General features: G+C 41.9%; 1 protein-coding gene across 5 annotated transcripts in view; it reads right to left on the reverse strand.

Annotated features, from left to right (window-relative positions):
- Positions 1-18,733, reverse strand: part of CNTLN (centlein) — a 268,961-nt gene extending 250,228 nt beyond the window's left edge. For 2 of the 5 annotated variants that reach the window (XM_045021860.1, XM_045021859.1), the window contains exons 1-2: positions 18,712-18,731; positions 17,791-17,966 (exon numbers count right to left, since the gene is read on the reverse strand). In XM_045021860.1, the coding sequence (XP_044877795.1) occupies positions 17,791-17,966; positions 18,712-18,715 (180 nt within the window). In that variant the 5' untranslated portion in view covers positions 18,716-18,731. Of the gene's footprint in view, positions 1-17,790; positions 17,967-18,711 lie in introns of all 5 variants that reach the window. The other 3 variants (XM_045021864.1, XM_045021863.1, XM_045021861.1) reach the window with 2 other exon arrangements.
- Between the last annotated feature and the right edge of the window lie 9,149 nt (positions 18,734-27,882).

Genomic DNA, 27,882 nt, shown 5'->3' on the forward strand with positions numbered 1-27,882 from the left:
TGAACATATTTTGAACATCTGCACAATTCTGAGAGCAGCAGCTGATTTTGGCATCTCAAGTGGGCAATTTATTTTGTGGGCAGAGCGTGGAAGAGTGCCACTATATTTTCTTTTTCAATTTGACCCCTGGTGGTCTGATTTCCAGAGTGAGTCAGCAAAACAGATCTATACCTCCACATGGGACCCTAAAGCCTAATATACTATCCCACACAAAGGGCTATAACTATTACCATTATATATAATAATCGCTAGTGATTTTATTTAATTACATCTTATTTCTTTCAAATGGCAACCTCTATACTAGTTTTCAAAAAGATTTAACTATCTGGAAAATATGAAAGGGTAGTAACAAGCTTTTTTTTTTTTTTTTTTTTTTTTAACTAGAGGAACTCAAATAAGCATTAGGCAAGTTTTCCAATCAAGGTATTCTTTTGAGTGTTCTATTACTCATCAACCGAAGAATTTTCTTCCAACTTTGCAGAAAACTTCTCCATAGCCTTCAGAGTAAAATCTCATATTTTTTTCGACAAATCAGTGTCCATATCCAAAGTTATAAGGAGGCTAGAAATAGGGCTCACAATGGAACTTATCTGAAACCTTAACTACAGAGCCATAAGCAGAGCTCCACAATAAGATAAGTGTATAGGGCCTGATCCAAAGCCCACTGAAGTCAATGTGAGTCTTTCTACTGACTTCAGTGGGGTTTGTACTCAGCTCTGCTCTACACAATTTAAGTCAATGGCACTTTCCATTGATTTCAATGGCAGCAGGATGTGATTTACTGGGGGCTGGGGGGAGGGGATTTTGTTTCATCATTTTAATTTTTATTTAAAAGAATAATTATGAAATAATAAAGGACCATGTAATAGATGCACTTTACATGCTGTCAACTTGTTGCAAGATCAATTTTCATTTTAAACTGTTGTGCTCTCTACAAAAATATCTCATCCAAGTGTTTAACGTAAATTACACAACAATTATTTGAGCCCCATGCTGGTTTCCATTAACTACTTACAACCCGCTCACTGATAGTACATATTTTTTCCTGTGACAAGGTGGACTAGGGCAGGGGTCTGAAACTGGGGGTAGTGACAGGGTCATGAGGTTATTATGGAGCAGTTGCGAGCTGTCAGCCTCCACTCCCAAACCCCACTTCACCTCCAGAATTTGTAATAATGTTAAATATAAAAAATGTGTTTTTAATTTATAAGGGTGGGGAGGTTGCACTCAGAGGCTTACTGTGTGAAAGGGGTCACCAATACAAAAGTTTGAGAACCACCGGACAAGGGCAAGAGGCCCCTGCTAGAGGCCTCAGGGTCCTACCATACCCCGTCCCAGAAAGGTGTAGTAGAGAACTCCTGCAGGTGCCCTAGAGTGGCTGTGGGGAAGCAGCCAATCAGAAAGGCTGCAGGGAGTAGTCACTCAGGGCCCAAGGAACTGCAGTGCTAGAGACAGTGAGATGCCACCTGGAGCTGGAGGAGTGAGGACTGTGTTCCGAACTGGCTGAAGGAGCAGCAGGACCATGGACAGATCAGTCGATGGCAGGAACCAGGGGAGCAAGAGGGAGCTCCTGGCTGGCTGCTAGGACTGAAGACAGAAGAACAGCTGGGGCCAGAAAGGCCCAGAAAGCATGAAGAGTATCCAGGGAAGAAGCCCTGGGGCACAGCCCCGTACCACGGTCAAGGAACTATTTGAAGACAAATCAAGAAGGGGCTGTGGGACTGAGACAGGGAGGGCTTCAGGGTACGGCCTCATACCAAGGCCGGGACTATTTAAGGACTGAGCCCATGGAGGGCTACAGGGATGCCAACGGAGGGGTACTGGGATAGGCCCCTGGTGGACTGATTACCCCAGAACGGGTCTGGTTTGTTTCACATACAGACTCTGTGTGCATGAGTCAGCCAGAGGTCTGAGTTACTGAAAACGCGCTTGAGAAACCACTGACAGAGGTCACCACAGACTAAGTGCAGGCACATGCAATCGGCCAGGGGGCACTCGCGGTGGATACCACCCCATTACACACTCAAATATCTAGATATTTCAGAACATATATTTTAAATGCCATGGCTGCTCCTTCTCCAGCTGAAACAGAATATAAGATACCAATATTTTCCAAATTTAGAAATAATTTCTTTTCAGGCTTCCAAGCACAGTTTAAGTCAGTGAAAAACAGAAGTACTACAGTATTTTTTTAAATTAATTCAAAATCTTTTTAAGATACCAAACATCTTATACCTTATCTTATCTTATACAGGAAAAAAGCATCAACATACAAACACTCACATAAAGACAAAGAAAAATCAAGTCAAATGAAAATACACTAAATAATAATGATAGAGTTGTGATTTCTTTTAAATTATTTAGGGGAGAAAATCAATAAGTCAGTGGGTCTTCAACTCTAAATAGCACTACTTTAATTATAAATCAAAACAAACCTCTTCAGCACAATGGAGAAGAGAACTATGGGGCAAAGAGGGAGGGAACACAAGTATGTCTAAACAATTTAAAAAAAAGCAGTTGGTAAATAAACAGTGTTAATTCTTTTCCCTTTCAGGTAATTTATTACAACCATTGTAGCCAATGGATACCGGGTTGGCGTGGGCATCCAAACAAATCACTCTGTCTTAAATATACAAGTTAAACTTACATTGCACAATTTACCTTATAGTAGCAGACAGTAAGTAAGCAGAAATCTTAATGCTATCCTAGTTTGCAGACCTACAAATTCATCAAGAACAGAAGAAGTAATCCAATATTGCCAATCCCAATCCTTTTAAAAACATTCATCAGGTTATCAAAAATCGTGTGGGTGGCTTAAAAATCATTAAATTTTTTAAAATATATTTTGCGGTTTCTTTATTTACCTTCTTGGTTCAGCGTTTCCTTACCTCCACCACAAGTGCGTCACTTTTTCCAAGCTTCTCTGCAACCGACAGCATTAGAACCTTAACTTTATTTTTTAAATGAAAGTTGAGATTCTAATGTATTCACATGACTCCAGGAGCTGGATATACACTCACAAGACTTAGACTAAACATTGGAGACTGCCCCATACTTTATACTGAAAATTCCTGCCTGCTAGCTATAAAGGCAGATTACTAATGTAGGAAAGATATTGAGAGGGAGGGTTTCACTAGAAAGGAGGAGAAAATACTGCATCCTGCAACTTTCAGGTACACACAACTCTGAACAGAGCATTTTTCTACCCTGGCACAACGCAGAAAAACTCAGGACTTGCACTTTCTTCAGAGAGTTAAAGAAACACATCCGACAACCCAGGTCCAAGTTGGGGGGTACTGGAGGGGGCTGTGTGGGGCCCCCAGAGCACAGACACCTGCAGGCCCTTTCCCCCAGAGCCCAGCTGCGGGCACCACCAGAGCCCAGACACCTGCACCCCTCTCCCCCAAAAGCCAAGCCGTGGGGCACCCCCTAGTCCAGACATTTGCACCGCCAGAGCCTTTACTCCCCCCAGCTTCTTCACTGTCCTGTCGGGGGATGTGGTGTGGTACAGCCCTGCCCTTTTTCACCCTTTGCCGTAGCTGGGTCTCCCAGGCGCTCCCCTGTCCCTGGGAAAGTGAGGATCAAACTGGGCAGCCAGAGCATGCAGCCTCTATCGTCGCTGGGCTGGGTGCTCAGCTCACTGTGAACTGGGCTCTGCAGAGTCCAGTGCCCCTAGTGGTGGCCAGCAGCTCTGCAGCCCCAATTCTGCAGGGGAAACCTGGAATCTGTGCAAACTCTGCATTGCACAGTAGCACAAAATTCCCCCAGGAGCATGCACTGCTCCAATAAGAAATGCTATCAGCCTGTGGTACTATATCAGAGGTAGGGATGAATGATCTCATTTACATGAAGTAAAAAACAAATGAATTTTTTACCCAAATCTTCAAACCATAACTGAAATTTGAAAAAAGTTTGTAAACATCGGTGCTGAAACAATACAGAAGGAAAATGTACATTTTCTTTTTTAAAAGAATATTAAATCACCTATTAATCAAACTGCATTAAATTACAGTACCCAAAAAAGCAGTAACTGTTCTACCTGTACTATTTGTTTTGGATGGTAGGACTCAACATTTAAGGATCAGTTATTCCCTTCAAACTATGAACGGGCAAACAAAGAATTATGAGGAGAAGGTGCCAGACATGGTCTAAACTTCAGTGTATTAGTGGTAAGATACTGTGATCCAAATCAATGCATGCCTTTTACTTTTATTATGAAAATGCAGGATGGTGCAACTTTTTGTCAATTATGGAGACCAAAAGGGTCATGTTAAAATAATTTAACATAAGAATTAATGTTTTCAGCCACATGCTACTTGTAATAATCTATGATTTACACTTCCCTTGGTTAAAGTCTTTGTGAACTTTAACACCTGCAAAGAAAATTAACGTCAAGACATGTACATGTACAGAATTTCTAATTGTAACAATTGTAAAATGTCAGTCACTGAGTGTAGAAAGTTACCATTAAATATTTAGCCTTACTTCTCTCAAACTAGAGAAACAATTTAGTTATTAAAATGTTTTGATTTAAATCTATTAATAATTACAGGTTTGGTCTAATAGAAGTAATAATATTAGCTGACAATTATTACAGTGTTAAGGAAAAAAGTTCAAACTGCTTTTTTAAACTCTTGGCACAATTAATGGACTTGGTAAGACTTTCTGAATGGTTTTGGGAGCCAAAAAATTTCTTCTGAAATAGGGCTGCATAGCCAGCCTGAAGTTGGCACGAAAAGTTCTCTCTACAGCTGTCAAGACCTGGGATAGATCAATCTTCAGCGTATTCAAGGACTGTTCAGTTTACTCAATGTATGTTAGTTGCTCAGAGAAGTCAGCAAGAGTGTACCCTGAGCAGCTGAGAACTTATATAGAGAGGGTAGAATACAGATGTCATTTAAAAGTTCCCCAAAATTACTCATTAAAAATAAAATTATCCTCGACAACACTGTATGTGAGGAAAAGAAGCTGTTCTCTCTGGGACCAAATGTGGAGGTTGGAAATAGAGATGTATAAAACATAAATATTCAGAGTGTTTTGGGATCTAAATTGAAAGTGAGATGATCTCCCCTGAACAGCAAAGCAACTACAATGACTGCAGGTCACATCTCAAATGGAGAAAGTGACAGTTTTGAAACAAAAACACTGGAATTCTTCTTGAATGAAAATAATTACACCGCATCATCATCATATTGGCAGACATATGGAAATGAATAACCTAGGCTCTGGTCCTGCTCACATTGAAACAAACAGGAGTTTTGCCATTTATTTTAATGGCAGCAGGAACAGGACCCTAATCAGTGACTATAGACTAATAACAAACAAGCGCTACACAAAGTTCATGTTGCATGAATAACAATATAAACATTTGCTTGGGACAATAAATCAGAAGTGCATGAGGCGTGGAGCAGAGTCACAAGACACGGCTTCCCATTGCCCTTTCACTCCAGGTGATCAACTGCAGCTTCTTACTTCAAGTGAATTCATATAATTTCTATTCCTCTTTGAAGGGAAATATGAACAAAAATACTGCTCTGGTCATTTATTGTGTTATTAAAATGTAAGTAAATGTACATCAAAATTGGGATAACCATCTGTTTGCTGGAAACCTGAAAATGCCATTCTCAGCATAATAAGATTTGAACACATCTAATCTAAATAATAAAAAAAAAAGATTTTCAGCCAATTCTTCAGCTCCTTTCCAAAGTAACAGAATCAAATTCTTAAGCTGTAGGAGATGCTTGCACTGCAGCTGTGAAAGACATACTGACAAAGAGGAAACAAAACATAAATGCATCTTCTCCTTTGCCTTGAGCAACAGGACATTTATGAGAGTCTGGGTAGTGAGGGATGACTATATGGAGGAGCTTAAATTTTGTTTACATTTGTGCTACTTGTAGTGCTATGCACATGGAGAAACTGGGGAAGTCTGCTTCCTCTGTATAACTGTATATGTTAACTAAGTGTTTACCTCATCTAGGGTTTAGGGTGGGAGCTCATTTTAGTAGTTAGCATAAATTGAAATAAATAACCAACTGACATAATACTTAAGATGTTGTAACATCCAAAGCTTTGAGAGATATACACGAACAACAGGTCACTGGAAAAGGGAAATGTTCCTTATCTCCTGACTTCAAGAAGTGGAGTATCACCAAAACAAAAGGAAAAATTGGCAACACAAACTTAGGAAACAATGCATTTACTGTAAAAATATGAATGACAGAATTTATACCAGTGAATGCCCTGACACAGAAAAATGAAAGCGATGGAGGACAGAGGGAGCTATTGGTTTACTGTAGTTTTTAGGAAAAACTCTAGGTAAAATAATCAGAGATTGTATATTCTCTATGTTATGAAGTGAATATTTCAATATGAAGTGAAATTATGCATGATTGTCGGGCTGGAAGAATTTGTACGGAAATGCAAAATAGGCTACTGAGATAAGCAAATATCAGATTAGCTTGTAAAGAATTTTTTGAAAAGGCATGCAAAAACATGGATGTTACAAATAGTAAAATATGTAGCAATAAAATTCTTAAGATGGATTTCTTTGGTCTCCCCTAACATCTAAAATGAAGTTTTCTAGCTAAAGGGAAGAAGTCTTTAATCAAGCTGTGGTATGAATTTTACACACAATTTTACACATACACTTGCTTCTTGATGTGTCTGTCACATGGGTTTTAAAATTACATTGCTAATATGCCAGCAGTGCACACTCTCTGAGTCCTACTGTGCTGGTGCTCTATGTAATTTTCAGTCACATACTTAACCCTTTAATAAAAATACAGTCCCCATGATCCATTCCTACTAAATAAGTGAATACATGGTATAGAATATTCTGGTGCATTAGAGGGCCTGATACTTTAAGGTGCTGAGTTCCTCAACTCTCTTTAAAGTCATTGGAGGATGAGGGTATTCAGAACCTGACCAGAAGCGATTGGCACTTTAGAAAATCAGGCTCTAAAACAACAATGGAGTTATTTTCAAGTTCACAAGTCTCATCAATGGAAGCACACGGTATGCACAATCATATATAATTGCAAGATAGACACAATCAGGAAGAAAATATATATCTTGAAGTTATCGGTCCAATCAGCTTGAAGATAAAATGTCTGTAAGGCTGGCACTATAAAAATCTATTTTTTGAAATTCCTTCATATTGCAATATTAGAGCCTACAATGAACACCTAATCTGTGGTATTAGAATAAAAAATTAAAACGTGTCTCTCTTTTATCAGTTTAAAAGAATTTCCTTTTGTGTTGTCTCTATTAATAATTTAGGCAACAAAGAAGGAGTATTCTTTTGAACAGAAAGTGACAAAAGGGAACATACTGTCATTTACTATACCACAGAGATTACATTCTTATTCAGAACTCATATTGCTTGACGCACGTATGGACTACTGAAATTATAAATTTGTTATAGCCGTGTTTTGGCAGCAATATTTAGTCTATACAAGAGCACCATACAGATGCCTTAGAAACTGTAACAGGTATTAATGGTTTGACATTATCTGCCATTATTCATAATTTCACAGGGAAACATTCGTTTTTGACCATGAAGTCTTAATATTACCAATTTTGCTGAAAATATTCATTTCAACTCATTTCTAATTGACAAGACTGACCTGATATTTTGGCATCAAAAACACAAACATGATCAATTTTCATGTCTGCACTAAATGCTATCAAAGTGACTTTTTAACGAGATTGAAAAGTAATACCTCAGTAGACTTATGGTTAAGGCTGCAGTTCTGTCACGGAGGTCACAAAAGTCACAAATTTGGCTAGTCGGCTGACCCCAGAGCCACCCAAGCAGCTGGTCCCGGGGTCAGCTGCACCAGCTGCTGCTTGGGCTGCCCCGAGGAGCACCCGAGCAATCTTCCCAGGAGTGGGCCTGGGACCAGCCACACCAGCCACTACTCGGGTGACCCCGGGCATCTGGCCCCAGGGAGCACCTGAGCAGCAGTCCCGGGGTCAGCCCTGGGGCCAGTTGCACTGGCCACTACCAGAGCAGTGGCCAATGGGGCCAGTCGCACAGGGCGGCTGCTGAGACAGACCCTGGGGCCAGCCACACCGGCCGCTTGCTGGAGCAGCCCCAGGCAGCTGGCGCCAGTGCCGCTGGCCTCTGGGGCTGCCGGAGTAGCAGCAGTCCCAAGGGCCACCCCAGAGGCCTCCAGAGCAGCAGTCCTGGGGGCCTTAGAACACCAGTCACCCCCCACCACCAGTACTGGGGCTAGCTGTCAGCCCCCAGGGCCCTCCTGAACAGCGGTGTCCTGGAGCCCCCCAGAGCAGCAGCACTCCAGGGCCTCAGGAGTTGCTACGTTTTAATCAGGGGTATTTATATAGTAAAAGTCATGGATAGGTCACAGGCCATGAATTTTTGTTTATTGCCAGTAACCTGTCCATGACTTAATACCCGTGATTAAAACATAGCCTTACTTATGGTAAGATTGGGCAAAAGTGTAATTATAATACATTAGTGTAGATGAATTACCAGCAACGCCTTATTCTTGCCAACACCTGTTGACACTGACCCTATGAGACAAAATGTTCCCCCATTAAAATGTTAAAAATAAATAGCTTTTTGATTTTAAACCCACTGTAAGAGATTATGTACTGTGCCAGATTTTCAAAAGAGCACAGCACTGAACAGTTTCCATTGTTCTTTTTAAAAGATGCACAGAGAAGACTATCACCACGCCTTGCATACCTTCAGCCAATCGTTAACCTGGTGCTTCTTGCCTTTTTAATGTTTGACTCTGTAATGTTAAAATTCTTTTTAAATACTTTTTTGTATGGAATTACTTAGGATTTGGGGGATTTTTTTTTTAAGAAAATGAAAAAAACTCCATCCTGTTCAACTGTAACAAAATCCTACCTAAGTAACCATAAAGATTTGAATCCACAACATTCAAATCCACAGCACAGAGCCCCCCTACTTGAGCTAAAGATACCAGAGCAAATAGTAGTAGTAGGTTGCTAGCCTTTTTTATGCACTAGCCATTAGAAAGGAACATGACACATACTTTGCCAGTAGGTTACAGAACTATTTGTCAGACAGTAGTAGAATACTAGAAATCAAAATTCTTGGGTTCTGTTCTTGATTCTGGGAAGGGAAGGCGGTCTAAAGGTTAGACTATTGGGCTGAGAGTTAGGAGTTTTGGCTGCTATTTGTTAATGATGCTCTGCATTTGCATAATGCTCATTCATCTAAGTTTCAAAGCACTTCTGAATATGGGAATGCAGGAGTAACCTCTTTTTATAGATGGCATAACCAAACACATAAATTTCACATATTCATTTTGAGAGTCAGTGCAGCTAAGTCTTGGATCTAATGCTAGCCCTGAAGTTCAGCTAAAAATAACTTTGCGCAACTCTTTCAGATCCTTAGGCATCTGTCATTCATGTCACATCATGGTGCTACTAATGATAAGGCCTTACTAGTTATGCTTTATAGCTGGAGAAGTAACTATGTTCTGTAGCTAAGGATGCTTAATCTTTCTGTTTTCAGTTGCTTGTAATTTCCACAAAATGTAACTGTCTGCACTAAAATGGGTTGTGATTGCTCTGTGCCTCCTGATGAACTTTTTTTTAAATGTTTAAGCAAAAACTACATGATAGTTGCTAGAGAGTGAGGCAGAGAGTGAGGTATAATTCATTTGCCAATATTAAAAAAACAGTTAAAAAATTTCTAGTAGCCTCAGCATTTAGAGCAAGAACATACAATTTGGTAGAGATTGAAGAGGTGCCTTGCACAGGACAGTAAAAATCTGTTCAGATATGGTTAAGTTATAAGCCATTGGGAAGGTGGTGGTAGACTCACCATTTGCACATGCTCAGTAGAACGTTTTAGAAACGTGCTCTTAATTTTTGGAACATTCCAGCTACATTAAGCAAACTCCAAACTCCACAGAATTACAACTTCAATTTAGGGAAAGTAATTGCAGGAGCAGTAGCTTCATCTCCCAACTCAGCATACCATTGGCCTAGGGAAAAGTGCACTTATATGGGAGCCAGGAGACCAGTCCCCGCACCAAACCCTCCGGGCTAGTAGAGATCTTAAAAAAAATAAAAGTGGTAGGGAAAAAAAATAATGTTGGCAAAAATGTCTGGCTTTAACCAGCCCTACTCTCAGCAACAATTGCACATTTTTTCTCAAATATTCCAAAAAAAAGTTCATCGGGTTGCAGAGACTTAGCATGAAAAATTTCAGTCCAGACAAGTTAAAGTTCGTCAAAGTTATAAGCAATTGAAAACAGAATAAATTAACTACAGAACATAGTTACTTCTTCATCTGTAAGGCATCACTGGTAAGACCTGATGATTAACTGCACCAGTTCTAATCAGACTCAGATTCCTTATGACAACATATCTGAGTTCACACACACACACACACACACACGAACAGCTAGCATCCCTCAGCAACAATAAATGCATAGTCTTGTCCTAATCACTAATAAAACAAACTAGTATTCAATGAATGGAAGTACAGAGACGTTACCCCATTTTCAAACAGAAATAGATGGATGTCAACACTGATGAAAAACCCAAACCCCTGCGCGAGATAGTTATACCGGCCCAACCTCCCCACTCCGCACTATGGTGAGAGGACAGCTTCTCCTGCTGACATAGCTACCGCCTCTCAGGGAGGTAGATTAACAACACTGACAGATACAGTTAAGCTCTCCCGTCGGCATAGCAACATCTTCACTGAAGCATTGCAGCTGCACCAATGCAGGGTTTTAAGTGTAGACCCTCCCTTAATTGCTGAAACTCTCAGATCAGTACAAAACTTTCTACTCTGAGTATTTTGGTTTAACCCATTTTTGTCACAAAGAAAACAAGAAAGAAACAAAGAAACCTTAGCCTGGGCAGGAGAACATTTCATTTTAAGGGGCTAACCAAAATATAAAAATAATAAGTGAGACACACCGGCAGAAAACTATTAGATGTATGGCACTTTCCCCATTTTTGTTTAGGAAATAACTATGATATGCGAAGAGGACAAGGTCCTTCTCAAACACCTCCTCATGTCAGTCAGGGAGAACAAATTAACAAAAGCTCATAAAACTTCAAAGAAATAACAGCAATGAGGAGATTATGTTCTTTATGGTTATGACATCAATTTTTTCATAATTTAGAAATCCTACATTTACGAACATACAGTATCAAGGAGGAATAATACTCCTTGGGTTATGCGAGATATTTGGCTGTTTCAGATGAAAAGCACGTCAGTTTTCAGGGATAGTTGAATATTCATCAGAGAGTCTGCTACAGGGACCAATTCTGACATTATAACTCAGTAATCAGTCCATGGATTTCAAGGGGAATGCTCCAATAAAGAGGTACTACCAGGTGTGTGTGTGGGTTTCTCTCCCCACACCCCCTTCCTCTCTGAGAACGGGAAAGAAGCCCAGCTCCCCAGGAAGTCACTGTTCTTTTCCTGCATGGATAGGGGGAAGTCAGAGAGAGAAGGCTGAACATGTACATTTTTCACAAGACAGGAGAAGGGGGAGAGTGTGGAACCTCCAAGCCTGTAAAGTACCCAGCAACTGAGCCTGCTCTACTACATTCTCCATCCGCTCTCTCTCCTCCCCTGCTATGAATAATGCAGCAGGCCAACTTCTTCATCCCTCCCCTGCCTGAAAAAGCCTATGGGTGGATGACTATGTTCCTTTCTAGGGAACATTGCTCTGAATCTTGGGGAAGGAAATGGAGAAGCAAAGGCCATAGCTGCTATTGGAGGGTCTCTGCCTCTTTTCCTCACAATAGCCAGCTACTGCTGCTCATCCCTGTGGGACATCACGTGAAAATGCAGTACAATGGAACAAGGAGGGACCTAAAAGAGACAATGCAGAAAGTACCATGCAATGTGGAACAACCGAGAGGTCTGCTACCTAGTTGCAGCCACTTACATCCCTAAAGTCTCAGTACTGCAAGGGAGTGGCCTTCACATTGATTCTTAGGCATGTCTACACTACCCGCCAGATCAGTGGATAGTAATCGATTTATCAGGGATCGATTTATCACATCTTGTCTAGACGCGATAAATTGATCCCCGAATTGACGCCCGTACTCCACCTCGGCAGGAGGAGTAAGCGGAGTTGACGGGGGAGCCGTGGCAGTCGACTTGCCGCCGTGAGGACGGCCAGGTAAGTTGAACTAAGATACGCGTAGCTGAAGTCAAAATATCTTAGCTCGATCCTCCCCCCTAATGTAGACCAGCCCTTAGTAGAAATAGCATGTCAGTCAGGGAGAACAAATTAACAAAAGCTGTCTACAAATATATATGTTTAGACATTTTTATTTTAACTTCACTGTAAAGATCCAAAAGAAAAACAATAGATATTTAGAACCGAAAAATAGAATCACCTAATCTCTGTGAGCTGAAGAACAAATGAGCAGCCAGCGGCATGCCTCTGAATGACTATCTTTGCAGAGAGAAGTGTCTACAATGGCTTCTAGTCAGTTTCAGATCATAGTTCAAGGCCATGGGCCTAATCTTCAAAAGCAGGTAATAGTTTAAGACAGCTATGTAAAAGACCAAACTGCCCGTGTATTAACTGCCCTGGCAATTGTGCTTCTCTAGAACAACACAGATCACAAAACGCAGGAAGAAGCATGTGAGAGCCAGAGAAATAGCACTCTCAACCAAGGCGATAAGGATATAGAACTAACTTCCACAGATTTAGCAAATCACGAACCTGACCATCTTCACAGAGCATGGCAAATCCTTCCACTTCAAAAAAAGCCTTCCTGCCCAAGCAAGAATGACACTTGCAGCAATGGCACTTTCTGCCTACAGAAATAGATATAAACCTATGACACAAACAAATCAACCAAAATATCCAAACCCACATAACAAGAAAAAAATACCCTAGTCAGAGTTTTTAATACAGAAAACAGCTGGAGACTCCAAGAAGCCTACTAAAGATTTCACTATTTATTTTACATAGGAGATGCTCAGATACCAAGATGATGGGCAGCAGCATAAAAAAACCTAAAACAGAATACAGCAGCTAAAGCAAGTAACAGAGACTAGACATGTCATAATTCACTGTATGAGCGTTGACATGTCTTTTCTTCCCAGATCAATCCAGCCACAGAATGGGAACAGTAAAATCTCAATGAAAAACAACATGTTATACCTAAGTCTGTGTTTTCTTGGAACTTAAATAGCTTGTGAATCTTTGCAAGAAAAGCACTATTTAAGTGAATCAAGAATAAAGGAAAAGGAAAGTACTGAAATTTAAAGCTAGACATTAAACTGACCATAGAAATGGCTATACAATGATTTTTTGCAGACAAAACATATGCATAATTACCAGCACATTGAATGTTAATGAAAGTGTGATAAAAGCAGCCATGAACATAGATTCAACAAGATTAATTACCTTCTGAGTTTTATTAAAATCACCTATAGGACTAGCATTTTGGATTACTAGCTTATTTTTACCCATCTCGCTTTAGATAATCCAGTAATCCTGAATTACAATGCAATGATGCCACTTCTCAGAAAAAAACTTTTTTTCCCTGCTACAGACTGGTGGTACTTTTAGGAGTGGCCCTGGTCCAGGCCAAGCTATCACCTACAGCATTGCCAACTCTCACAATTTTATCATGAGTCTCACAATATTTATTCTTCTTCTTTAAGCCCCAATTGCTGGAGTCAAGAGATGGCAGGAGAATCTGTTTTCATTTAAAAAAAATGAAAGAAGTTTCTAGCTGTCTGGTTGTGCAAAGGAGCCTGACAGTTTGAAGTGAATATACCCTGAAGGCTCATAAAGCAGAAGGCAAATAAAAAGAATCCAAAACATATTTGAGGATTTGGAGTTTCTTTAAATCTCATGATTTTGAGGGAGACTAATTCATGATTTTTTAACACCTGGGGTGGCAACACTACATCTACACTTAGTTTCCCCCCCATCACGTGATGGAGACTGGATTACATCACGGCTTGGTGGGATGGGGATGGGGACAGAAGAATAGGCAGGTCCTATCTCCCAGTAGAGTCATAGAGACAGACACCCTTGCCTCTCTACCTGAAGAGAACAGGGAATACTAGGAAAAGAACAGGGGAGTATCAGGAGTACTCCCATTGGGAGACCTGAAAGGGAACAGCGGCTGTTAGGTTTCATCAGGTAAGGATAAAGACTGCCTGGGATGACATGTGAACCCCTAATACAAGGGGAGGAAAGTCACCCTGACCCTTGTGAAAGGGCTGTGGAGGCTCAAGATGGCTCCGGAGCGCCTGGAACTGAGTTTCTAGTTTAAGTGTTAAGATTAGAACTAGCTGGGAAACTGAAAAAACAAAATGCAAGAGTTTTTTGAAAATATTTGATCTCATATTGCAACAAAAACCCCAAACCTTAAAGGTTTCCATGGAACTGAAATTCAATATTTAGTCCCACAAACAAACTCTGAAATGTTCCTGCTGTGGGAACATATCACAGTTTTGCAAACAAATTACTGCTCTCCTAGGGAGCCCACCAGCACGGGGAGTCCCAACTACACAGCAGCCCACCAGCACGGGGAGCTCCAGCTCACCAAGCGAACTGCTGAGGAGAGGCAGAAAATCTGCCTAGTTTATGTCAGAAACCTACCTGATTACTGTTGGAAGTTTCATCAAAATTGACACATTCTGCGGGAACCATGTCAATTTCTACAAATCCATATTTTCCAACAGAAAAATATTAATTTGTAAAATTTCCAACCAGCTCTAGCTGGGATATATTTTGGGTGCTGGTAAAACTGTTAAACTGGGCCCCAAGTAGACTTTGTTTTGGAACTTTAATTGTTTGTTAGACAGGTAAATAAACCCCACCCACACAGTTCTTACATAACACTTATATGCAATTTTACAATTCAGCTAGTCTTTATAAAGTGATACATCTCTTGGAGCACAACATACAAGGAAAACTGCCAGAAGTTTACAAAGAAAGCCTAACATTAAAATAACTTATATAGAACAACTCATCCTATTAGACCTTGAATATGTTACAAGCTACATTAATAGGTATAGTTTGTTTAATTTACTACTAAAATTGACTAAAATCGGTGGTATAGAATGTAGCTGTTTAGCTGCACACAGCAATGGTACATGCCAGTTTAGGACAGGAACAGAAGAATGCGATATCCATTTCAAACTGCAATAGGAATATAGGTAGATAGAATATCATTAAACAAACTGGTCATGATTGGGATCACCTTCTAGTTGACATGCTTTCTACCTCCCACTATCCTCCCATCCTGTTAGGATCTACAATACTGTAATATTAAACAAAGCTTTTTAATATATAGAAAATGTGAAAGCAACGAGATAAATAAAGGTTTTTATTCATTTTAAACATTCTTATATTCAATTTTCTTAAAAACTATATACTCATTGTTTAAAAGGCAGACCTACATATAATATGCAAACTGTGAAGAAAGCTGAAAAAACAGAAACTGTAAACTGCTGCCACATAGATTTACAGCTTTAAGAGTATGTGACTACCTAAACGAAAATTCAGATGTTCCTCTAGTCACCATACCGTAGTTGTAAAGAAGCATACCTTCTTGTTCCCCAAAGGGATGGGACAATACTGAAAGTACTTTAATTCTGTTCTCTTGTCCCACCTGGGGAAAAGCATTTGAATGAATAGTTCTGCTCAGAGCTTAGTGTAGTACAAGTGTCTGTTTATAGATATGGTAATAAAAATCTCATTTTGGTGTCCACCTGACTACTGCTGGAATGAACTCAACAAGAGAGGAATGGGAATGTATTTACTACAAGTATATGAACGTATAATCTGTTGTCTGTGAAGGGGGAAATTTACATGTCTAACTCCCAATGATTTACAATGGGAATTAGGTGTCTCACTATCATTTGTGCTTTTGAATGACTATAGGGTATGTCTCCACAGCAGCTGGAAGTGTTCTTCTCAACACATCTGTCTGCCTGTGCTAACTCCATTCAAGCTAACACACTAAAAACAGCAGCATGGCTGTGGCAGCACAGGCACCCAAATACATACCCAGGATGTCGGGCGAATTTGTACTAGCCACTGTGACTGCACTATTTTAGTGCACTAGGTCAAGCCAAGCTAGCATGTTAGTCTACCAGTGCACAGACACATACTCCAAACTGCTGTAGAGACACAGCCCTAGTTACTTTAATGCCTAGCTACACTGCCAATGTGATTAGAAATTCAATTTTTCAACATGTTGTAGGTAGTGTAAAGATGCTCACTGTGTAACAGGAAAACACCCTGTTAAATAAAGAGATCTGATTATATTATTGTATAATGTTTCTCAAAACAAAACCTCACTATTGTAATGTTTATTTTGTCTCTGATATTTTCATGGCAATGATTTGTAAACTTCTTAAAACTTTCTAAATAAATTAGTTAAAAAATAAACTCAATTTGTTCTATTCTGATGTGAATATAATCAATTTTAATAAACTCAAGTGAAGTGCATTACAGATATAACTCACTTTAATGATACTAAGTATCAGAGGGGTAGCCATGTTAGTCTGGATCTGTAAAAGCAGCGAAGAGTCCTGTGGCACCTTACGTATTGGAGCATGAGCTTTTGTGGGTGAATACATGCATCCGACGAAGTGGGTATTCACCCACAAAAGCTCATGCTCCAATATGTCTGTTAGTCTATAAAGGTGCCACAGGACTCTGCTGCTTTTAATGATACTGTAATTCCTGTTCTGCCAACAAGTTAGCACATAGTCTCTTCTCTTAGTGAATTTTTCCCCCATAGGTGAAGGGGAGGAGAAAACTCAGTGAGTTTTCATTATCAGGAGAGCTTATTTAACTCTCCATTCATCATTTAGGCAATGAGTGAGGATCCCAAGATCTGTGGGTGTCCTGTGCCTCTACATAGCTACTCTCATGGATCATTCCCACGCAATAAGGCTCTGTGAGAAGCCATGCTTCCATTAACTGTCTACTCATACATCTGGGGGGCAAAGAAGTGGTGTATAAAATAGTGCTTGAGCAACATTAACATCCACTGGGTCTCACAGAGATGCTTTATTCTCTCCCTGTGCCTTCCTGACCCTGTTAACAACAGCCTGGAGAGACCCAACCAGGCCAACATCTGCAAAAGGTGTGGGAAAGAACATGCCAGAGAACTAGTACCTCAACTGCCCCATTGCTGAGCCCTCTTGCCAAAATCCTCTTCTTGTTTGGCAAATATTTATAGCAGAGTATTGTGGCAAGGTCTTATCCTTATTTTCATGAAATATGCCTATTACGAAACAGAAGCGATTACACTATAACTGTCAAGATTACTCAGGTGTCTCTATAGGATGCATTATCCCCGCTTTGTGTAGTGTTTGAACAATTATTCACTAAGGGGACTGAGAGCAGCCCCCCCCCCTTTGCAGTTCAAGAAACTGCATAACAAAGGTGCCACAAACCCTCGCTTTTAAGCCAACGCGGCTTTATTCAAGGGCCAAACCGGTGCAATCAAATTGCTGTCACAACCGCAGGAGTGGTTCGTCATTCTGGCGGGGGATGCTGCACAGGAGGAGGCAGGTGCAGCTCCTAACCTTGGGGGGGGGGCTGCCGGGCTGCTCTTTCCAGCCGGGAGGGGGCAAGTCGGCACCACTGAAATGCAGCTAGCTCCGGGGTGGCGCAGGCGGGTGAAGGGGCCCCCTAGCAGGATGCGCGCTCCGGAGGAGGCCGCGCAGGGGAGGAAGAACGGGGGGGGGGCTGGGCATGCTCAGTGCACCCGAAGCGGGAACTGTTTGTGCCGTTACCCCGGGAGCACCTGCCCGCTCTCTGGTACCTGGCACTGACTCAGCTCCTCAGCCAGGTTCCTGAGCTCTTCCTCCAGCTCCAGGACCCGAGATGCTGCCGCCGCCGCTGGGAGCGGCTCCTTGCGTTTGCTGGAAGCCATGCTCGGGGAGCAGGTCGCCGGTCTGGGCCTAGGGGAAGGGGTTGCACCCCATCTGCCCGCCCGCTCTAGAAAAAAAAGTTGCCGTGAACCAAGCACATTAAACTATCCCGCTTTTTCGCCCCCCCCCTTGACCGTGCGCGGGCGGCGCCGGAAACCGCAGAAAGAAAGACGCAGCGCGATGATGACGACGACGTCAGTTTAACGGACAGCGAAAGAGCAAGCGGTGGGGAGGAGGGGTTGGAAGGTTCGCTTCGTTTTCGACAGCTCATAGGTCCCGAACGCGCATGCGTAGTTTTTTTCGCGCCGTTGGCTTCCCTCCTTGCCGCCCTCAGCGCCGAGCTGGTGGCCGAGTGAGCGCTGCGTAGCGAGGGGGGCGGCCCTGGATGTGGGGGGCCAGGGTGGTGGGGCCCCGTGACCTAATCGTTAGAAGTGGTGGGAGCGGAGCCCACAGCTGGGGCTTCGGGCCGCATCAGGAGCCCGTTGGCCTTGGCGCGCTGAGAGCCGCTGGAGCGGGCGTGGAGGAGGCAGGGTGCTTGGCTGGAGTGGGGCGTGAGGCGCTCAGTGGCGGCGCTCAGCCACTGCGGAAGCCAGTGGGTGGCCGCTAGGGTGCCATGAATCCGGGCCCGCCCGTGTCTGCCCCTCTCCCGCTTCTCACCGGCCCCGCCGCTCCCGGCAGTGGGGGCAGGGGGATGACAAATGGGTACCGGCGTTTTGCACAAAAACCATGAATGCCGGAGTTCGGCCATGATGGCCCCAGGCGTGTAACTGCAGCCATGTGAACGGGTATCATCTGTCCAACTCTTCGCGCACCCATTTCCTCCCTGGTCCGGTGCGGGTGGACTTCTGCAAATGCACTTAGCGCGTCCTCTTCCGCCCACCCGCTCTGCGCTCCCACGCACCCGGGAAAAGGGGGCCCTGCATGCCTTGCCGCACCACGTCCAATAAAATCCTTCATCTCCCAGAAAGGGGGAGTTGGGGACTTCCAGCGGGCCGCTGCTGCAAGCTTTAGTTCAGGCGAAACGAGTGTTTCCCTAGATCACTCTCAGTCTCCCTTATCCCAAAGGGGGAAATTGACAGGTCTTTATCAGCCTGTAGCCCAACATTTGTTTTCCAGCCCCTTGATAAACTGTTCTGATCCATCAAGTTCCTTTGATAATCCTTAGAGCCTCCCATGCAAGAGTCTCAGTTCTGGAATAAGGGCCGGTATCTTGATTAGCATGAGTCGAGCCCATCTTTCCAAAACATCATCTCAAGAGCGCCTATATTTGCAGCCACCGGCAGCATGAGAAGAACATCCGCATATACAAGATTCTTATTCAAGCCCAAATAGTTCATTTTAATGTGCATCTATTTCAAATGAAGCATCATTTAACTTGTCAGGTTTTACTATAAACATCTGATGGTATAGTAATGTCATTTGGGATGTGTTTTTATTTCATTTCTATACTGGCAAAAGCATTAGGTGTAGACAGTTATACCAGCATAAAAGTGCTTTTGCTGGTTAGCAAGAGTACTTTCTTAAGCACAATTGTCAAAGAAACAAAACAGGATGCCACCTACTGGCAGCCTCCAATATCACTAATTAAAAAAAAATTCACAGAATTATAACACTGATTTTCTTTTAAATTAAAAGTGCTATTCTGCTAACAAGTTTTATGTTTTAAAGGTTTACTTTTTGCCTTCCCTCCTCCCTACAATCAACAGTTTTGTGCAAAGCAATCCAATACCAAAAGGAAGTAATACCTTAACATCAGTAAACAATAGAAACCAAGATTGTCAAGACCGTTGCTAACAACTGTCTGGAAAGTCCTAAAACATTTTACAATTACCAATTTATATAGCTCTCAAATATACAGTATATCCTTGGAAATTCACTTACATGAAAACGTTTTGTTTAAATGCTGAATTCAAGACACACTCCCCACCAGTCAGTTTTTTAAAGCTAAATAATTTTAAAGCCCACACTCTATCACCTCTTTGAATTCAGTGTAATGGAAGTTATTTTTCAAGTCCTTTGGTTATGGCAGTAAATAAGTACCACGATTATGTGGTCTGTCAAAAGTATAATAAAGTCAAAATGTTACAGAACTTGGTCCTCTCAGCATGGGGGGATGTACTACATGACCTCTCAAAGTCCCTTCTAGCCCTGCATTTTCGATTCTATGATTCTAATAAAATCATTGCTGGATTGAGACAATTCAGTGCCCTAGGAACACCTGGTCCCACCCCATGCCTTGGATTCACCCTCACTTAGAATGTCAGGGACAGGTACTCACTCCTTCCTGTGAAGAAAGAGGAGCAACAGGAATCTTCTCTGCCCCCTGAACAGGCACAATGACATTAAGAGACCCTCAGCACTTAGCAAAGCAGCCAAGGTATAGCTACGCAGGTGGATTCTACTGTTCTGCCATCCACAAACCTCAGGTGGGGTGGGCCTGGTGGGGCGTCCCAAAGCTGTGGGCGTTGGTGTTAAAAGACCATTGAGGTAACTAGAGCTGTTGTTTCAGGCTGCCTGAAGACTCAAGCAGACATCATTGCACTGGAAATTACATTTTCAAGTTTTTCTTCATAACCACAAAGGCTGGCAATTTTGTCTTTTAAAATGAAACCTTAGACTATATCTACACTACAGACTTATGCAGGCATAGCCCATTAGTGTAGACACAGCCTACAACAACAGACGCAGTTTTTCTGTCAGTGTAGGAACGCCACCTCTGCACGATGTAAGGTACATCGGCAGAAACACACTTTTATTGACATAGCTGCGTCTACACTGGGGGTTTGGTCAGCATAACTAGGTCAGGGGTGTGTCTTCTTCACTCCCATGACTGATGTAGCTCTGCCAATATAACTTTTAAGTGTAAGCCAAATCTTACATTCAGACATAGTCACATCACTCAGAAACTGCAGCCCTAAGGACACGTCTCTTTATGCAGTGGAATAAATGAGAGTGAGAGGAAGTAAACAAACCCACACAGCACCAGGGAAGGAGGAGGTTAATAATCTGTCCTGGATATGGGGGTGAAACTGGCCTCACCCAACAATACCTGCCAGCAATATCAGGCCTGGAGGGAGGGATCTCCAGCTGGAAGTAATTAAAAGAAGGAAGCAGATCATGAGCCTTGGGACTGGATTTTATGTTGTCTAAACTGGGATTTGTTTCTTAACAAAGTTGAATCCCAGGGAAGGGGGTGAATGTTGACCTACATGTGTTGCATAGACTGATTCATAGAGTAACTAGGAAAGTCACCTGGTTATACAGGGGTTATTTGAAAAATAAAAGGGTGGAGATCTGCATTAGAGCTTTGAAAGGGCATGAAGAGGACACGGCCACCCAGGCTGAATGCACAAGAGATGATGCCCTTCATAACCCTAGGAGTGGCAACTGGAAGGGACAGCAGAGTCTAGGACCACCCAGATTTCATGCATTGATTAGAGGACACATATGAGGCTCTTTTTAGCCCTAGGGATGGCAGCTGGCAACACACACCCACACATGCTTCACCCTTACCAGCCCATTCTGTGCATACACCACATGATACACAAATACACACAAGAACCCTGCTGTACACTCATCCCATATATTAAAGATCAGCTTTACAAGCATTGTTGTGATTCAGGATTTACACTGGCATGCCCTGCTGCAAAACTTGGTGAGTGCTCAAGTAGCAATACTCTCATCAAAAGGCGAGCTGGTGATGAAGAAAAGCAGCTGTAAAGAGCCAGGCTAGGAATCAGGTTGGGCAAGGAGATGCATTGTTTCAGTGCTTCCCCTCAGCAGTCTCTACAAGTAGGACCTTCTGCATCAGAAACCCTGCAGGTAAGTAATTAGTGATGTCTTTTTCTGCCCCAGTCAAGATGAATTCCTTTTTGGGTTTCAAGTTTGGTGTATCTGGCTCATTTTATCAGTTAAGAACATATTTAAAGGAAATGAAAAATTGTTTTTATTGTTTTTTAGTAACACATTTTTAGACTAAGAACCATAGTCTGACCTCAGTTTAGTGCCATTATGAATGGTTTATGTGGTCCATCCAGCAAATGGGTTTTCTCAGTATGGTTGGACATAGCCAGTACATCCTTACCTCCAATTCAACAGTCCTGATCTTGCGAGGTGCTGTGTGCTCTCAAATCCTATTAGTGCCAGCAGATGAGATATTAGTTTTGGCAAGGAACAGATTTAGAAATAGGTACTACAAGCCCATGCCTAGAGCTCTGTCTCTTGGAATCACATAATTATGTTAGAATTTCAACTTTAAAAAAAAAAGGTTCTAGCCCTCATGGTTGAGAAGAAAAACTTGAAAACAAGAGTCAAGCATAACCAATGCCATGACATCTATCTGTATCTGTACAATAGCTGAGGGGTCTGAACTGCCTCTTACATCATCATAGGGTGGTATCTCAGTTGTGTGGACTCTAGCAAATACCACTCCAACAAAGGACTTTGTGTGTGGTAGGAGGACAGTGCCACAGCCTGGCCCACTCATCCAAGTAGATTCACCACAGCTGCTAGAGCCCTGGCTGCTGCCATTCCTTCCTCTCTAGAGGGGCCCTGCTTTTGCTCTTTGGGGAAAAGCAGGAGTGACCTGTGTCACTACCCCAACCCCTCTGGGAGGTAAGGTGGAGGCCCGTGGAGTGGACACAGCAGAAGTGGGGCTATGTGGTAGAGTCGCAGTGCAGATGCCTATGTTGTCCTGTGCCTAGGAGGCTCAATCTGGCTCTGGTTCTGACAATGGTGTGGAATTAAACAAGGCTTTAATTTTGAAAATAGATAGCACCTTCAAGATGAAATCTCAAGCACTTTGCGAAAGTGGGCAAGTACAACTATTCCCTTTTTACATGATGATGAAGCTGACACATAGCAAGGTTAAGTGATTTACTAAAGGTCACACAACAATAGCGTGATTGAGGTGTTGATTCAATGGGCTTTAGATCAGGCCCCCAAGTCTGAGCTGGGACTAGAGATCACAAGATTTATGATTCTCAGTCATTTGTTTTAACAATTAGATACATGGGTGGGACATGCCTATTTAGACAAAAAAAATACAACAATTTAAAACATTTTCTCTAGTTTACAGGTAAATTGTTTATTTAAGATAATATGAATAATAAATTTGACAGGTATTCTATTTCTTAAAAACAAAACAAATAAAGTTTTTCTGCTCCTAGTTTTTGTGTTTAAGTTTTAAATAGTTAACCATGAGATTTAACAATATCGCTATTTACTCTATTTTAAATCTGACAATTCTAAAACCACTTCAGATGAGCAAGCAAGATACTACTTTATTATCTGCTTGCATTGTGGTATTAGCTAAGAGTTACTAAGAGGCTACTTTATACTGCAGTTTTTCAGCTGCTAAAACTGTTCCCAAAAGCAGTGTTTGCTATAAATTCCCAGCATTGGGGAATACAAAATAGATACTGCACATTTCATTCTAGGGTGGTACTGCAGAGTCAGCCCAACTTGAACTTTTCTTGCAGCCTGAACTCCATCATCACAGTGGGATTTAACTGCCTCAATCCAAAGAGATGGGACTCATGTATTTTGGCAGCAATGTGAAGTTGTAACTTTGAACTTTCCTGTCCTACTGTGGTTGAGTTTAGAGTAACAAAGTGGGCGTTTGATTGTTGATTCAATTTTTTAGGCACACATTTTCTGTATAAGACCTCTTCCTTTAAATATGGAATGTGTTAAAATATACACCTATGATGTAAACACTTATATTTTCAGATAAACAGCCTTACAGTAAGTATGCTAGAGATGAAGTAAACAATAAAGATTGTTCCAGGATTAATTTAGGAATTAAAAACTTTCTCACCAAAGTCAAGATTTTTTTTAACACTAACTTCCCCAAAGTTGGCTTGAGTTTAGTCAAATCCATTCTCAAGTTCGTTATGGGTACTTTAAAAATTAGCACAGTGATGAGCACAAAATAAGATAGAAGATGAGCATGGTCATGCGCCCTCCCAAGCACACCCTTTATAGAATGTCACAGCCTACATATTTCCCTCTTGGTCTTTGGCTGTTCTCCCCAGCCTCCAACACCTTCTAGGCTGAGATGACATAGGCCTCCAGCTAGATCACAAAGCAGTTCCACCCCTTCGTGACCTTACTGACATAACCTGTGATCATATAGATCATTGTTGCAACCACTGTTATATATTTGCAGCATATATTGTACAAAGGGTGTCATGTAAGGTGTCTATGGAAAGGTTATGACTTGCTGATTATGAATATGCTAGCTGTATGTGTGTATCATTTTTGTAGTTGAAGTTATGAATATTGGCTATGTACTTGTATCTTAATGTGTTTTGATTCTAAGTAGCCTCAGTGAAGCATTTGGTCAGCTTCTTGAGAAGGGACTATTCTCAGGAAGTGCCCAGTCAAGAAACACTGATCTGACAATGGACTTTGGGAGATGCCAATCCACATCTGAGATTTCCTGGGAACGTTCAAACTAACATGTAAACAATGGCATCGGCCTGTAAAGAACCGAGTCATGCATGGACATGTGACTTGCCCATGTGACTCCAAACTCCATCTTGCTGTGATTTTTCAAAGGAAAACCAATGGGTTTCCACCATAAGAGAAAGCCTATAAAAGGCTGCTGCATCTCCTTGATCTTGTCTTCAATCCTGCTTCTTGCCCCTGGAGGAACCTTGCTACAAACTGAAACTCTGAACAAAGGACTGAATGACCCATCCCAGCTGTGGATATACTCCAGATACTTGATTTGTGCCTGCAGTTTATTCCATCACTACTACAAGCCTGAACCAAGAACATTACCATTACTGTATGTAACTGATTCCATTTAACCAAATCTAGCTCTCATTTATATTTCTTTTTATGAATAAACCTTTAGATTTTAGATTCTAAAGGATTGGCAACAGCGTGATTTGTGGGTAAGATCTAACTTGTATATTGACCTGAGTCTGGGGCTTGGTTCTTTGGGATCGGGAGAACCTTTTTTTCTTTTACTGGGGTATTGGTTTTCATAACCATTCATCCCCATAAAAAGTGGCACTGGTGGTGATACTGGAGTGTCTAAGAGAATTGCTTGTATGACTTATGGTTAGCCAGTGGGGTAAAACCGAAGTCCTCTCTGTCTGGCTGGTTTGGTTTGCCTTGGTGTGCAAATGAACCCCAACCTTGGGCTGTAATCACCCTGCTCTAAGCAATTTGTCCTGAATTGACACTCTCAGAAGTGTCCCACCAAAGGCAGCATCGTTACACCCTTCCAAGGCCCACAAAGTCCAAGAGCAACAAAAAGAAACATAGGGTTAGATTCACGAAGGGACTTAGACTCCTCAGGTACCAATATAGGTGTCACTGGCATTCCCAAAAACCCCACTCAGCTGCCACCTAACCCTGTAGGTGCCTAAACTCACTCTGCATCTAAATTTTTACTGTAAAAGTTCCCAGGGCACCTAAATTTCTGCTCTGGGAATACACACTGCTGTCTCACCCTTGGCATATGGATACCTAAGCCCTGGTGAGATTCATAAACTAGGGGGAGAAGAGGGAAGATAGGTGCTCCTCTGCCTAATTCATCTGCAGGGCCTAATGTGGGAGATGATTCCACATTGGGTAAATACTTAAATAGTCACTGGGCCAGAAAGAATGAGAATTAGTCTATATCCTGGTTGTTAGTGTAGCCGCCTGGAAGGTGGGAGACCCAGGATCCAGTTCCCGGTACCAATTGCTATTTAAGAGAAGGCTCACGGCTGAGAACCCTAAACTGAGATAGCCTAGATTTAGGTGCCTAACTGCCTAATAGGGGCAGTGCTTAGAACACACCCCTCTCGTTGGCATCTCCTCTGCCATCCTGGATTTTTTTTCAGTCCGATTCTTGGGTGCCTCTCTCTCCCTATTAATCATACAGGGAGCCTGAGTACCTAATTCAGGCTTTGTGAATCCCAGTGATTTTCTAGACACCTAAAAGCAACACTGAACATTGCAACACCTAAATCCCTGGGCGTATGTTTACACTACAATTACAAACCCATGGCTGGTCCATGCCAGCTGACTCAGGCTCTCAGGGCTTGGGCTAAGGACCTGTTTAATTGCAGTGTAGATGTATGAGCTTGGGCTGGAGCCCGGGCTCTGGAACTCTGCCCCTTAGCTCAAGCCCAGGGAGCCTGAATCAGCTGGCACTACAGGCCAGCTGCTGGTGTCTAACTGCAGTGTAGACATATCATTTGTGACTTCTAGCCCATAACATTTTTTTGTCATTGAGGGAGGTCCTGCAGCAGCCTTCTGTTCTACAGTGAAAAATCAAGGTCTGCTCTCTCTCCCTCTCCCTTCCTCCTTCCCTCCCTCCCAGCCAGCCAACTGAACTGGGCTCCCCCTTTTTAGCTCCTCCCTCAAAGCCTGACACCTACTTCAGGTGTTACAGGGTAGGACTGAGTATGCTTCCAGCAGCCCATTAACCCTTTCCTGACTTGAGTTTGCATACCCTATCACATCGAGTTTAAAAAAAAATATCAAAATTTAAATAAGGCTTTAAGAGTTCAGAAGGGGGCTTTTCAGTCTGTCTGACTAATCTGTAGATTGTACAAACTTAAGTTGAATAAAACTTTTAGAATACTTATTAGAAATAGAAATATTTCTACCTTTTTATATTTTAGTGTAAATTAAAATTAACATTCGATTGAAGTGTTTGCATTCCAATTATTACACTATATAAGTTTATGAGAACCCCTGCAAGTGGAATTCAGTGTTGCCAACTCTCATGATTTTATGCAAGTCTCTTAATACTTGGTATTTTCCTAAAGCCCCAGCTCTTGGAGTTCCTCGATTACATGAGAATCTCAGCTTGTTCTTAAAAACAAACAAACAAAAAAAGATGCTAGTCCTTAAGGCTGCAAAGAAAAGTTTGAAAATGTGATCCAAATGAACCCTAAAGGATCAGAAATGAGAAGGCAAATGAAAAGAACTAGATTTTTTTAAATTTTTTTCCTGATTTTAAGCCAGTTTTTAGAGGCCTGACTCATGATTTTTGAACACTTAGTGTTTGGCAATACTGGAAATTGACTAGAAGCATCCTATAAACAAAAGTGAAAAAGGATTAGTTTGGTCTCATTGCCCAAGCTGAGAGAGGGGGAATTTGGGACATGCCAGGCTGCGGTGGCTAGAGAAAGAGGTGACTTTCCCCAGCTCCAGGACTGCGACTGCCGGGGAGAGACCCCCCTCCTTCCCAGCCCCAGCTCAGGGGCTGCCACGGTGCGGGAGAGAGGGCATATCCATCACATTAGAAAGGTAAGACTACTGATATTAAAATATGAGTTGTGTGCTTTTATTTGTAGGACAACAAATGTTAATTATTATTAAGGGGTTTTTTTTATATAGTGCTTTTATCCCAAGCACTTTACGATAGTTAGCTAATGGTACAAGCAACATTTGGAAATAAGTGGTCCGCCGAGACCCTCAGCAATTTTCAAGTGTTCCGCGAAAAAAAAAGTTTGAGAGCCACTAGTTTAGATAATACTTAGTCCTGCCATGAGTCCAGGAGACTGGACTAGATGACCTCTTGAGGTCCTATCCAGTCCTATGATTCTATACAGAAGCTAGAGAAAAGGGCAAAGTAAAACACTGTTGTTAATATTGCTTATATTCCAACTACATTGACAAAGATTTGGCTTGGAGAGATTAACCAAATTCTGCCCTCTTTACTATGTAATGAAGTCACAATGGGATTATTCACGTGAGCAAGACTTTGCCCAATATCTCTGGAAAGCATGTTGGAATGTTTTGAACCCTTTCACTTTGTTCCGGTGTCATTATGGGAATCTAATGTGCATTAATCAGCATTGAATCCCTGTGATTGTTTAAGAGTCCATGCTGGCCAAGGTCTGAGAGATATGGCTTGCTAGGTGCAGCTTTGGTTTTCCCTGCTAAAGCAGGGTACTTACGGGGTATATGACAGGAACGTAATTGAATTATACCCCTGCTTACATCTATACCACATAAAGGTCAGTAAACAG

Source organism: Mauremys mutica, chromosome 6 (assembly GCF_020497125.1).
Source record: "Mauremys mutica isolate MM-2020 ecotype Southern chromosome 6, ASM2049712v1, whole genome shotgun sequence".
In the NCBI taxonomy this organism is placed as follows: domain Eukaryota; kingdom Metazoa; phylum Chordata; order Testudines; family Geoemydidae; genus Mauremys; species Mauremys mutica.